Consider the following 15,575-nt stretch of genomic DNA (forward strand, 5'->3'; position numbering starts at 1 on the left):
CACTAACACCTCTTCCAGCAGCAACCTAGTTTTCCCAGGACGTCTCCCATCCAGGTACTGACCAGGCTCAACCCTGCTTAGCTTCAGTGGGCAACCGGTCTTGGGCTACAGGGTGATATGGCTACAAGCACAAGTATTTTTGGCTATTGCTACAAAAATACCCATGCTGCTTATGACTAGTTTTGTGGTCCAGGGTCACATATCAGCTTTCAGATCTAGGAAGAATGGCTTATGTCCCACTAACCTTGTGTAATGCTGGTGCTAGAACAGGTACCAGAAAACCATTATGAATGTAGCCAACCAGCTGATCTCTGATGGAAGGATGGGCCACCTACACACAAAGCAAAGCTAAATGAATTCACACTGTATAAATGTATTTTTACTTCCTTTCATCTACTGGGTGTATAAAGATAAGGATACTACAATAATGTTTATTTATAGCTCAACCTTTGTCTCCTGACACAATACTTCCAGAAGAATGTTTGCAAAACAAGCAGAGGACGTTTGTATGTGATTGTAAAATGATACATTGTTTGCCATAGACCAGGGGTGTCCAATCCTGTTTCCAGAGAGAATTTAGGTATAGTCCAAATTAAACACACCTAAACAAGCCAATTGAGGTCTTCAGGATCACCAGAAACATCCTGGCAGGTGTACAGGAGCTAAACTCTAAGAAAGTGGCCCTCTAGGAGCTGGACTGGACACATCTTGCTATAGATAAAACACAAGTGCAGTAGAAATGAAGCAGCACTAGCACACACCTGTATGACAGCGTTGCAGAACTCCAAGGAGTTAAGAAATTGCACAAGAGCAGGCAGCTGCTGCCAGTCCTCACGGTGCAGACAGTGCCACTCTTCACTGGGTACATCCAACTTGGTAGGCAAAGATGAGTAAAGCCCACTCAGACCTGTAGCCAAAACCTTCATCAAAAACAAAAAATAAGTAAATAAACCAATTCACAATACACTTGTGAACACTTCAATAAAGACAACCATTATGTAATAGCACAACAATCTTTAGCTACATGCTTCCTGGCTTCATTCACTGGCAGATGAATGTTAGGTCAGAAAGGGCTGAGAGTGCATGTGAGGCTGAGAATCAGGCTCTATTGAAGCTGAGGGTGATGTCATCTTAGTAAGAAGGGTACTCATCCATGGTGTAACAGATTATGCAATTATCTAATGACTTTACATAAGCACATACTGTGCTGCTGGATGCCCTGACAGGGCCCATAGTGTAACATATTTGAAAGCAAAATTTGATAATATTCAGAAACAAACCATGCATTCGCAAAAGATTTAACCAATTTAACTGTCCTGTTGGCTTCACTGACTGTGGATTTCATTGTGATTTCATAAACAGCCAGATAAGATTACTCAAAATTGTTATTCGTGCTCATTATAACTGGAGGCTATAAATGTCATATTTCTTCAGGGTTTGCTAGTTCATATAATAATGATGATGATGTACAGCAGTTGTACATTCAATTCCTGTTTTGTTTGTTTTCAGTTTGTTCTGTCCTATTTAACATAAGTGGGTCCAAGTTAATAAGCCGTCTTTACGGATTTAAAAATGTTCAAATTTCAGCCAATATCAATAAATTGCTAATTTTCTTTTATGGGTGAGGAGCAAAAAATGGCCAGTAAAAAAAAAAAAAAAAAAAAAAAAAAAAAAATATAATAGTTTGCCTAAAAAGTTAAAAATAAAACCCTGCAAAAACTAAAACCAACTGTTTTTCATGTTCAAAACATCCATATTCATTTTGGGATTTACTAAAGATTAAATTTAACAGTGTTATTAAATGTTTTAATTTTTTTTTATTAACTTAAATTAAGCACAGTATGATGGCAAAGTAACCTAAATGTAAAAATAGGTCTAATAGGCATGCAAAATTAAATATCCAAGTCAAATAGAAATTCCTTTTTATGCACTCAACACTTCAGAAAGCACCATGTTCCATAAAGACTATTTAATTAGATGGTAATTTAGGCAATGCACAGCAATAAAGTAAGCCCAATGCAGCAGGAACTTTGGTAATTGTAAGCACTTTTGGACAGAATCCAAGTAGCTTAAAAAAAAAAGAAGAGAGAGTATAAATAAGAGAGGAAGATATACTATAATAGACTCATACCGGACAGAAATAGGTATTCTCTGCGATGTGTTTGGCCACAACACGGTTCTCAGCGGAAAGAGCCATAATAAGCAGAAGCGCATCTCTGGCCTGCTGACCAACTGACCCTTCCCTGTGTATGAAGGGGATGAGTAGGGAGAAGATAAGGAAATTAGCAGCTCCTTGGTCCTCACTCGTATGGAAAAACAGTTCCAGGACTGATGGGTCTTTAGCCACAACACAGCACAGCTGGTTCAGGAGCAGCACAAGCTCTGTCTCCACAGCAGAGGAGCTTGGACCCGATGGGGAGCCGGAGCAGGATGACAAGAGCATCATTAAAGGCTTGAGCACTGGTTTATGATGAAGTAATGGCTGCCTGGCTTGTCCAATCAGCATCTCATACATCTTCAGTTGCTCTAATTTCATATCATCTGTGAACTCTCGCCTCAGGCTCCAGATAAACAGTCTCTCCAACACGTTCTCCATCACCACAAACTCCAGAATGGGCCCCATGGCTCCATTTTGACCACATTCCTCTTCCATGAGGAGGAAGAGCATGTGTTCTACATAGTTCTGCACAGCGCTGGCCTCATCGCCAGGGACTGGACCGAAACGGAAGCTGCCAAGTCCTCCGCCCCCGCCAAGACCATGACCTCCACCCAGACCACCATTACTGCGCAATGGGTCATGCTTCTCTAGAATCTTCACCACCTGAGAAAATGAGAAAAAGAGATCAGAAGTCATTCACACTGGAGAGAATAGCCAAAGGGATTTGATCACACTACAGCAAAAAGTTCTATTTATAGTATGGTCACTAAAATTGACTTGAATAAATTACTTAAAAAAAAAAAAAAAAATTAATAATACAAATATAAAAAAAAGTAAAAACAAAATGTAAAAATAATAAATATATATAATTTTTATTAAAAAAATTATAAATATTTATACTGGAATATTACAAATGTAGCAGGAAGACATATAATCTATTTCATACAAATTAGTAGCTGAAACAACTGAAATAATGAGCCCCGGTGCTGATCTATTCCATCAAGACAAAACTTCCAGTCAGGGGTGTGTCAAACTGAGATTGGGTTATTAACAGGGCAAAGGAATAACCTGAAGGCTCCAGGAAGAGGAAGTGCAAGCAAGGCCAAATGACATGTTGCTCTTAAAGTGTATCATTCATCAATGCAAATTAAGCAGGAAGGGTTGGAAGAGTGAAAGTGTTAATGACATCTCGGATCATTAGAATATTTTAGTAGTTAGTTGGATTAGTTAACAACAATAATACTAGTTTGCTTTCAGAAAACTACCCTAATTTCTGTCTTTAGAGCTTATCTAATAGCCTGAACTCATCTTCTGTACCCAAACAATGCCTCTATGTTCTGGAGCATTCTGCTGAATCAACAGAAGAGGTCCAGAGCCTTATTCACAGTATAACACCAATGGGATAGTCTGTTCTAGGGCCAGTTCAGGATTTTAAAAGCTTACAAAACATACCATTTTAATTTCCTTATTTTAATGTTCAGAAATATAATATTCTATCATATATAATATGTAAATATTTAATTCGTAATTGCTTTATTTCATTATAAAGCCTTATAGAAATAAACAGAAAATAACCCTACTCATACAATATTTGGTTTGTACACCTGAGGTGGAGCAAGACTATTTGAAAGTTAATCTTTTCACTGAAAAATTAATTCATTTGTGTAAATCCACAACAAAGTTTCATGTAATTATACACCCTAAAGCAAAAGTATCAAGCAAGTAATAACAGACTGTTAATGCTATTGTACTCTGCATGTTTTTGCTTAGCAAAGTATTTTAAGAAATATGTCACTCACATGTAATTCACCACATTTCTAGCGATTATCGTCACTTTGATTTCACAGATACTATTTAAACTAAACTGAGCTAGACAATGACATCTCTGAATTCAACAATGAAATGCCTTTAACTGAAAATTGAGTGTTTAATCTTATTATTATACATTAATACACTCTATCCTCCAATTTGATACTGTTAAGTGCTTTGACACAATCTGTATTGTTAAAAGCGCTTTATAAATAAAGGTGACTTGACCACAATAAGCATCATAAAGGTTTATGTAGTATCATGCCTACTTTAAACAGTAGAGAAATGGCATTAAAAAACAGCACATGAGGATAGAAGACAATCTACTTGAACATACCTGTGCCCAGTGGTTTCTGAACACGATCATGCATGTTTCAGGGTCCACTCCATTCAGGACAAGTGACTGGCCATTGGCAACCATGGATGTCATTGTTGTGCTCTCACAGCAGGACTAAACCATCATGAGTGGTGGAGTGGATGCCAAATTCAACCAAACAGACTGATTAAAAAAAAAAAAAAAAAAAAAAAAAAAAAAGTATTTAAAAAATGAAGTGTACAGTCTAAATAAATCTGAACTGAAAAGTACAAAGTACATGTATTTAAAAGTATATATAAATAAATATCCTGTGAGAAGAAATACTGGCACAGCACAAACCAAGCACCAACAATAACATCAGAGAACAGTTAAGTTGCGGTCTGTTTTAAATGTACATCACTATTTCAGTGGCTGTCCTGGCAACAGCACTGTCATCTTTAGAAAATCAAAGCCTTTCAAGCTGGATTTGCTGCGATAACGTGGCTGCCTAAACATAATGCGAACGAATAAACTCAGTTGCCATCACTTAAAAATGCTAATTAACAGCATGTGGATGTGAGCTTTGTGTGTTATGCAATAGCATACAGTACATGTTGCGTCTTATGTAATGCTTCCTAAAATAAAGAAATGTAGCAGTACTGCATAGCTTGCTCTCTACTGTATATGCAGAACTATTTTTATCAAATCAATAAAGAGACCCACAGCCTTAAGCATTTAGATAACAGCTATTGGCTTAAACTAAATGTGTGTGCAAGCACCAGTGATTATAGATGGATACAAAGATACTCTCTGTCTCCTCTCAAAAATGTGTGTGGGGAGTATGAGCTATAGTTTCTGTGGTGTGTGTGTGTTTAGTCTAAAGCAGTGGTTTTCAATCCTGGTCCTGGGGACCCACCGCTCTGCACATTTTGTATGCATCTCTTATCTGACACACAGTGCAGTTCGTGGATCTCTCTCCTAATGAGCTGATGATCTGAATTAGGTGTGTTAAGTAAGGGAGACATGTAAAATGGGCAGAGCGGTGGGTCCCCAGGAACAGGATTGAAAACCACTGGTCTAAAGGATGAGCAAAGGCAACAGCAATGGCATTCTCCACAATCCATGTGGTCTGAAGGCTTACTTTATCTGCACGTTTAAAAAAAGTCATACTTTGCAGAAATATTATGCAATAACCAAAAAAAAAAAAAATTGGGATATATTTTTGCACACTAGGCATTCTCTCAAATGTCATGAGATGCATGTTGGGATGCCGTTTAAACAGTATTCAAAGGTTCCTCATGTAGGCTTTTTTCTATCGTTCTCTGAAGCCTTTAGATGAACATTTGATTTGAGGTTGACCAGTATTGTTTTGTATTGATCAAAACTGTTATTTTTATGCAGATAAATTTAGTTTTTCTACAATAAATAAATACTATACAATACTAATAAACTACTATTTAATAAATAAAAAATAAATAACATAACATGCTAATTTAAAACATAACATGCTCATTTTATTTTCACTATTCTTTATCTTAATAACAATAATAATAGTCAAAAGGTTTTAAGAGGTCAGTATTAGCATGTATAAATCTCTACAACCAGGAACCTAAATGAGTGCATCACACACACATTTTATGGGGACATTCCATAGGCGTAATTGTTTTTATACTGTATTTTCTAATCACACCAACCCTACACCTAAACCTAACCCTCACAGGACAGTTTATGCATTTTTAGATTTTCATTCTGTATGATTTAGAAGTTTGTTTCCTCATGGGGACCTCAAAAATGTCCCCACAAGGACAAAATTTACTGGTATTATTATCCTTGTGGGGACATTTGGTCCCCATAACGTGATAAATACCAGTTACACGCACACAAACACACACCAACTGAATTTGCCATGTGAATCTTTAAACAATACTGAACAGCCAATCAGTAGGCAGAAACTATAAACCACGCCTGAATTTAGAGCGAATCATAACAGAAAGCTCAGTTTGAAACACAAATGTGACAAATATAGATATATATGTTTTTGGTTACACGTGGGGGGCTTTCCACTCTCAATAAAACACAGAAATCCAGAGGAAAGACAGTCAGAATGGATTTTGAATTTTCTACCTACCTCATCCAGACTACTGCTGAAAGCTGCTGCAGGAGAAAGTTTTTCGTATAGCAGAAAACGTTCGCATTTTCAGAGGACTCAGGAGCTCTTCTGAGACATTTAGATTGAGATCTAGTCAAAGCAGGTTCTGAAAAAAAGAAGAAAAAAAATGGGAAGAACAGCTTAGCTGTGTTAATGAAAGCAGTGCGAGTGATACGATCATGGCCAGGAAATGACTAGATGGATCAGAGCAGTGACAAAGAGGTTTAGAATGGTACTGCAGAAAATTAGGAAGACACAAGAAGAGGAGGTGGGAATTCAGAAACACAGAGAGGGGGAGAAGGGGATAGAGAAACCTTCTGTGTAGTGAAAACCTACAAGTGAAACTGCAAAAAATCTTAAAACTCTAAAACCCCATTCAATAAATGGACAGACACACAGAGCATGATACCATGAGCCACTGTGTGTGTGTATGTATGTATGCATGCATATATATATATATATATATATATATATACACACACAAAAAAAGAAACATACATTTATATAAATATAAAATATATACATTTATCTGAAATAAACGCTATCGTTTTGAACTTTCTATTCATCAAAAATTCTTATTTTTATATATATATATATATATATATATATATATATATATATATATATATATATATATATATATATATATATATATATACACACACACACACACACACATATAGGCTGTGTCCAAATTCAGGGTCTGCATCCTCAGGATCCTGAAGGAGGAGGGATCCTCCGACGTCCGCAAAACCCGGAAGTCTGTGTTTGTGAATTTGGACAGCCTACCCTTCTTTCAGTTCCCTCCCTTACCCGTTGCTCATATCCTGTCGCCTAGCAACCGTGACAGCGCCAAGCAAGAAGCGGGAAATTGGACAAACAAAGAGTTATTCTCCTCATTTGAATTCTTTTGGAAGAAATAAAGCAATTAAATAAATTAAATACTTTCTTTGCTCGTTGTCGGAGAGTTTTTTATATCAGACTACAAGACAGTCACATGCAGGTAAGCCATTATAGCCTTATATAGTTTTTAAGTATTCTACTAATTTCTCCTACAAATTCATTGAGCCGAAGCATAAACTTTAGCTTGTTTTGTCAGAGAAACTCCTCTCCCACTCCGCTACCGCTCGCTTCGTCCGCCATTACGCTCTGCCGAAAAGAATTATGGGAAAGGATCGGGAAAGGATCCACCACATCCATCCTTCCAATTCGGGGAAAAGGAGGACGTATTTGTGGGCCGCATTTGAAGGATCCTACGAATTTGGACAGCCTTCGTCGCGGCGCTGTGACGTAACATCCTTCAAATGAGTACTCCGAAGGATGCAGACCCTGAATTTGGACACAGCCATACACACACACACACACACACTCACCTAAAGGATTATTAGGAACACCTGTTCAATTTCTCAATGCAATTATCTAATCAACCAATCACATGGCAGTTGCTTTTAGGGGTGTGGTCCTGGTCAAGACAATCTCCTGAACTCCAAACTGAATGTCAGAATGGGAAAGAAAGGTGATTTAAGCAATTTTGAGCGTGGCATGGTTGTTGGTGCCAGACGGGCCGGTCTGAGTATTTCACAATCTGCTCAGTTACTGGGATTTTCACGCACAACCATTTCTACGGTTTACAAAGAATGGTGTGAAAAGGGAAAAACATCCAGTATGCAGCAGTCCTGATAGAAGAGCAACTTTTACTGAAATAACCACTCGTTACAACCGAGGTATGCAGCAAAGCATTTGTGAAGCCACAACACGCACAACCTTGAGGCGGATGGGCTACAACAGCAGAAGACCCCACCGGGTACCACTCATCTCCACTACAAATAGGAAAAAGAGGCTACAATTTGCACGAGCTCACCAAAATTGGACTGGAAAAATGTTGCCTGGTCTGATGAGTCTCGATTTCTGTGGAGACATTCAGATGGTAGAGTCAGAATTTGGCGTAAACAGAATGAGAACATGGATCCATCATGCCTTGTTACCACTGTGCAGGCTGGTGGTGGTGGTGTAATGGTGTGGGGGATGTTTTCTTGGCACACTTTAGGCCCCTTAGTGCCAATTGGGCATCGTTTAAATGCCACGGCCTACCTGAGCATTGTTTCTGACCATGTCCATCCCTTTATGACCACCATGTACCCATCCTCTGATGGCTACTTCCAGCAGGATAATGCACCATATCACAAAGCTCGAATCATTTCAAATTGGTTTCTTGAACATGACAATGAGTTCACTGTACTAAAATGGCCCCCACAGTCACCAGATCTCAACCCAATAGAGCATCTTTGGGATGTGGTGGAACGGGAGCTTCGTGCCCTGGATGTGCATCCCACAAATCTCCATCAACTGCAAGATGCTATCCTATCAATATGGGCCAACATTTCTAAAGAATGCTTTCAGCACCTTGTTGAATCAATGCCACGTAGAATTAAGGCAGTTCTGAAGGCGAAAGGGGGTCAAACACAGTATTAGTATGGTGTTCCTAATAATCCTTTAGGTGAGTGTATGTATTTACACACACACACACACACACAAATAATTATAACTATTATTAATGATTCTCTGATGAATAGAAAGTTCAAACCAACTGCATTTATTTTAAATCACAAAAATGTATACTACTTTCCACAAATTTAACTGATGCCTGAGCACCAAATCAGCATATCACAATGATTTCTGAAGGATCATGTGACACTGAAGACTGGAGTAACAGCTGCTTAAAATTCAGCTTTTCCATCACAAGAATAAATTACAAATTTAAAATATTTTATTATATTAATATTTTAAAATATATTTCAACAGTTATTTTAAATTGTAATATACTGTTTTTATTGTATTTTTGATCAAATCAATGAAAATCGGGTGAGCATAACAGACCTAAAAAATTGATTAAATTTACTTAATTATATATAGCCACCTTTTATATAGCCACTCAGTTATATAAAGTCACCCAGACTGTGTCAACACAGAAGGCTATTTTGTAATCATTCAATAAATAAAAAAAGTTATAAAAAAAAAATAGAAAGACTATTAAATCTATTCTCATTCAAATACAAAAATTTAATTTCTACCCAAGAATAAGGTGTGTGTAGTCATTAAAAATTTGCATGGTTCAGGGTTGAAAAGGGGTGGAAAATCTCTGCTAAATTTCTGAAAACTTTCCCAAATTTTTGGAAACGTCCCAGCCAGGACTTTTTGGAAACTTTTGGAAAGTTTCCAGAGATGTTCTGCTCCTTTGCAACCCTAGCTTGGTTATGTCTAAAGCTGTAGATCATTATCATGAGGTTATGATGCCTTGAAAGTTTCCTTACATGAAGCCTTCTAACAAAACCACCGTCAGTTGAATCATTGATTGGGTAGCAAGGCAGCCATCTTGGGTTTCGGATGCATACTGCAGCTGTGCATAATTGCACAAACAATGTACCAGTGTTTATCCATGGCTGATGGACAAGTGCATTTACTGTTAAGCATATGAACCTGGCAATTCAGCAAAATTACGGACTTTTACTGAGCGATCCAGTTGACTAGACACTGATTGCTGTGAGTAAAAGGAGCTTCAGATAAAACATATTTTAACATAACTTAATGTATTGCAACAAAGGCAGCATCCTTGCCAGGTCTCACAGTAATGCCTGGACTCAAAACCATCTAAAGAGGTCGAGATGAAATGCGCTCTCAGGAAATGGCCAGGGTAAGTGTTCTGTTATCAGAAAAATGTGACCCAAATTACGCATATGCTCATTAATCAGTATGAGAGGGGTGGACAGAGAAAACCTCTGGGGAGGAAACTACACTGATCTCTTTGAAGAAGTAGAACAAGATCAAGAATCTAGTGGAGATACTGGGACAAATCTGGGACAGGGCCTTTCTACAGATATTAGGGAAATGACTTCCTGACTGAGCAGCACAGATGTCTTATCTAAGTAACGTGGGTGCATGAGAATGAAGTCACTCATGAGCACACTGGATCTGTGTTTACCTCAGAGTAACCACACTTATCCAATTAAGCTCATTTAGTTAATTATGTTCATTCGATACTTACCGCTTCCTGAGAAATTACAAACCTCAGCAAGAATATTTAAGGTAAAGATATAATTTAAAAAGACAGTCTCACAACACATCTCCATTATGGCCTGTTTAGAACTGAGAAGCTGATTTTTATCTGAGCACCAATGCTTGTCAGATCATATAAAGTAGGCCTGAAATGACGTCGCCCTTTAAATGTCACGTCACAACATTGAAAAACAGGTTCCATGTGTTTGTAGTCACACCAAAACGCACAGGGCCTCATAAGAGCACCTGTTCACATTCCGGGGGGGGGGGGGGGGGGGGGGGGATCCAAACAGTTTTCAAAGTTTAACGACTGAGAAGAGGTAGAGTTTCCTTTCTTTTTAAACAAGGTCATTACTTTAGAAAGTAATGTGATACTGGTCAGGGCTGGACTATTTGCTTGGAGTCCCGTTGTGACTGACTCCTTTGAAAATGGGTTGGGTTTCACGCCCTGCAAGCCAAAGGGAGTGTCCTTGGAGCTTTTCATGCTGAAACATGGCTAGCAAGTCAGTCCCACCCTATCACAGGGCTGTCATAACTTGTGTTGGAAATTGTTCTCTGTGCAGTCATCCACTAGCACTTGCCCAGCACATTCCACACCATATGTCCGACTGCCATATGTCAGATCAGTAGCTCAGAACTTTCATTTGAAGCAAGGTTGAAATGAGGTCAGTTAAATTTACAGCAGCATTTTTTTATTTATTTCTTTACAGAAAAATTAATTATGGACTCTTTAAAGTCATTACATTTTGACTTTATGGTTAAAAAAATGAAGTGAAAAAAGAAAGCATACTGGGTAAAAATCTATAAAATTATACTTTAGAATTCAATACAATAAACGGTGTATAAAAGAATAGTTTAATGTATAAAACACTAAACAACTTAATTTTTTTAATGCTACAAGCAAATTGAGCATTGCAAAATTATTAAATGTACAGCATAAAAATGGTTATTCATTGAGATTTGCTAGAGATTACATTTAACAATTAGTGTTTTTAAAGATTAACTTAAATGAGTGTTAGATGATGGCAAATGTAATTAAATAAAAAGAGGGAAATGAGCAAGTATAATTAAATATTCAAAATCCAATAATACCATCATTAAAAATCCACTATGGTCCGATAACCAGTATGGTACCAATACATTGTGAATCCCTATAAAATGGAAATACAATCCACCTTAAATAAAGACTTTTTTATAGCATTTTTACACACAAAGGATATTTAGCTCACTTCTGGCTCACTTGTCTATTCGAAGATTTACTGATCTACCACAATAATGTCTTGGAGTTATCTTCATTTCTCTGAAAAAATTTACCTTAGTTAATTAGCATATTGTGTAATTCACTTCTTTTTTTTTTTTTAATTGCCAGTAACTCTAGCCATGGAAGAAAAAAAAAAAATCTACATAAATTATGATCGATCACATTACCAATGGACAGTAATGTGTGGTTCTCCTAGCTTATGACTTTCATGATGGACACACCTGGCCCTTCCCCTCTCTCACACACACACACATACAGGCACGCACGTACACATGAAGAACACCCAAGCAAATCAAAGCAGGCATGTTTGTCATGATCCAGCACTGTCTGAAGACACACAAGGGGAATTTACTGGGAGTTCTGGTGCCCATGGTGACTGGGTGACGTGAGGGCTATTACAGTGACAGAGTCTACTGAAATATTTACAACAGATGCAAAGAGGAGATGACTACAGCGTCAAGTACTGGTCCTGGTTTAGGTCCCAATTTCTGACCTGATGGTGAACGTACACAATTAATTTTTTTTTTGTTACATCTGTCCATGGTTTTGATATTTATGCCAAAAGGCAGAAGTTAACCAGAACCCTTATCATAATTTTATGTCCTGTGACGTTATACACCTCTTCTGTAATGCTGAAAGTTTTACTGTACGCACGTGAGATGCATTGCAAACGTGCAGTATGTTTATACTACACACTCAGTTCCCTACCCAGCATTCAAAACACCTGATCTGCATAAATATTAACACACCACCTGTCTCCATCCTGATTGGTGGAACTGCACACGCCTAGAGGTAACGTGGGACCAGTAACTACGGAGACTTTCGCAATCCTAATGGTGGTACATACAAACAGGGAAGCATGTTGGGAAAACAACAAGTTTACATAATGCAAGAACCTAGGCAAATATGGTATGCCTGCATGTTTCCATACCAAACCATAGTTTGCGTTTATATTATGCTTACACAGTTTGTCCACACTTACAAGCAGTAAAAATTATCCTGAGAAACTGAACATCTATGACACAAAAGGCAATCCTTCCCACAGAAATAAGCTTTCTAAAGGGAGAGGATTTTATGGAGCTGCCTGTTACACTGAGACAAAGCAAAACTATGGTGGCCTCATTAAGGCAAACAAAGGAACAGAAGTCAGGTGTTTGCCTTCCGCAACAAAGTGAAAGGCTTTGTGTGAGAAATACTGAGGGCTTTTTACACTGCAACTAAAAGCAGTTTTATACTATACATAACGTGAGACTCGCCATCATGGGAGCTGCCATGCTGAGATCACATGACCATGCAATGGAGTTCTCAAAGATATTCTTAAACGACGCATATAATCAAAAAGCAAAACAAACGATTACAAACCCAGCAGAACTACATAACACTGCATAAACTCATAAGACAAGCCCAATTCAACAGCACAATCTAGAGTGATGTATGGATCCACATGAGCAAATTGAAGGAGTGTGATTACAAAATAAAACGTATGAACAAGCAGTGCCTGCTGGAGAGAAACTGCGACAACACACTGCTCCCAAGGTACAGATCAAGAATAAACACCAAAACATCAGCCAGCTGTGTACCTGCATGAACCACAGAGAACATAAATTTGTTGGGACTGACCTATGACAAGAGAGAGGGCAAAAACAATCACATTTAAAAAAACAAAACAAAAAAACATTAGTATCATGCCAATACTGCAACAACAAAACACTATTATAGTTCAGGATTTGTTCATAATGAATACATATTATGTTTATTTAATATTTGAAAATGCCTAAGGATAACAATCCTGCCATAAATTTGGCTAAAATCCTGGCATAACAGGCATTCTACACTCTTAAAAATAAAGGTGCTTCACGACGCCACAGAAGAAACTTTTTGTCTATATTGTTCCATAAAGAACCTTTAACATCTGAAGAACCTTTCTGTTTTACAAAGGGTTCTTTGTGGTGAAAGATGGTTCTTCAGATCATAAAAAGCTAAGAAAGAGATGGTTCTTTAAAGAACCTTTGACTGAATGGTTCTTTGAGGAACTGAAAATGGTTCTTCTAGGGCATCGCTGTGAAGAACCTTTTAAAGCACCTTTATTTTTAAGTGTATAACATTGATGGCTTGCTAGCATTTCATAGGTTTCAAAGGGGAAGGACAAACAAAATGAGAGAGATCTGAAAACATGATAGAAAGAGAGAGAATGTTTGCACACAGAAAGCCCTTACGACATGGTTTGTCTCACAAAGCAAGAGAGATGAACGCTTGCTACAATTACATGAGTCAGATCAAACGCAGAGATGAGAGACACGCCAAATGCTTTTTGAAGTCTGAACGCTCTTTTCAGTCCCATTGAGACTTTTTTCATGTAAGCATTCAGCACCACTCTGTCACCAAGAGTCTCGGATGTTTCAGTGTGAGTAAACAAGATTTATGAATAGAACATAAACCAGAAATGAATTAAATAACTAAAGGCAGGGATTAAAAAAATGTTTGCACAACATTGTGACATAATTCATAGTTCAAGTGATGTCATAATCTGTCACTATTGCCATAGCATTCCCTACTGAGTCTAATATCACAGGTATGCAGTCCTGAAGGTTAGTGTGTGAGTGTGAGTGTGTGTGTGTGTGTGTGTGTGTGTGTGTGTGTGTGTTAATCCTCAGCACAAAACAAGGCTGAATCAGGCTAGGACAAGCCAAGGGTAGGAGCTACAGCTGGAGTTGTCTACTGAAGTTTAGACAAGTTAAAGCTGTTAATCAGTTTTCTGATTAACAGTTTTTGAAATTCACTATATTCAGCCAGGGTTATTAAGAAATTATGATATATGGAATAAATCTGAAACCTAAAATAAACAAAACATTTGAAAACAAGTTGTAGCACTAAAATTACTAACTGGAAATGAATAAACTAAAACGGAGCTAAAACTGAAAAAATAAACTTAAACAGAAACATTTTTGCACATACTGTAACAAAATGAAAAAACTAAACTGTAAATGCAAACAAACAAAAAGAAGATTTTAAGTATTAATAAAATCTATAGTAGTATATAAATAATATTAAAATTGCATTATTGAGCTTGGCAGCTGCTGGAATGCATCCTGGACAAGCTTTGGAATGATATGCATGGCAACTGTGACACTTGTATGTGACAACAGTGTTTTGCTGCTGTAAGCAGTAATTTTGTAACAAAAAATTACTCAAGGACTACTAAATAAAGGACTACTAATGTTCTATTCATAAATCTTGTAATTTGTTAAAAAATGACTAGGACAATCTATTTCTGCTTGTTTGTACTTGGTAATAACATACAGCTACAAAGTCAAGTTACATCACAGGTGCAACCAGAAACTAAGGTGTGTGACTTCTCTCACCTGTTGCGAAGAATAACATCACAAAGAGGGACTTTGTCATAAACGCACAAACATCTCTCTACAGAGCAACATCTGCTTTCATACTAAATCTATCAGTGATTTTTTCAGACTCTGCCACTGTTGTCATATCTATTGGTTTCTATGTCTGTTTCTTGATCCTTATTTCTGCTCAGCTCCTCTTTCCTTCCCATCCCCACCACTGTTTGCACTCTCTTGGCTGTCTGATAATCAGTCAGTGTGTAAACATTTGAATTTACAATAAACTCTTGTGGCATAACTTGCTTAAACTACCATTCCCAGCATTTAAAATGCGTTACGCTTTAAATAAAAGTGATCCTTGGTTAAAATATAATAGATGTGATTCCTTGTAAACGTGATCCCATGAAGGTAACATAATACAACACAACTGAATCTTAACACTTAAAACTCAGCTGAAGTCTGCAAAATAGGCCTAGATTCCTATTATCATTGGGGAATAAAACGACCAT

At 37.4% G+C, this 15,575-nt stretch overlaps 1 protein-coding gene across 1 annotated transcript in view; it reads right to left on the bottom strand.

Annotated features, from left to right (window-relative positions):
- Window positions 1–15,575, bottom strand: part of LOC306872471 (FHF complex subunit HOOK-interacting protein 1A-like) — a 26,701-nt gene that overhangs the window by 10,572 nt on the left and 554 nt on the right. Inside the window, exons 2-6 of the mRNA XM_079421037.1 lie at window positions 6,391–6,517; window positions 4,305–4,466; window positions 2,132–2,821; window positions 762–920; window positions 245–331 (exon numbers count right to left, since the gene is read on the bottom strand). Of these exons, the coding sequence (XP_079277163.1) occupies window positions 245–331; window positions 762–920; window positions 2,132–2,821; window positions 4,305–4,397 (1,029 nt within the window). The 5' untranslated portion in view covers window positions 4,398–4,466; window positions 6,391–6,517. The remainder of the gene's footprint in view (window positions 1–244; window positions 332–761; window positions 921–2,131; window positions 2,822–4,304; window positions 4,467–6,390; window positions 6,518–15,575) is intronic.

Source organism: Barbus barbus, assembly GCF_936440315.1.
Source record: "Barbus barbus genome assembly, chromosome: 7".
Taxonomy (NCBI): domain Eukaryota; kingdom Metazoa; phylum Chordata; class Actinopteri; order Cypriniformes; family Cyprinidae; genus Barbus; species Barbus barbus.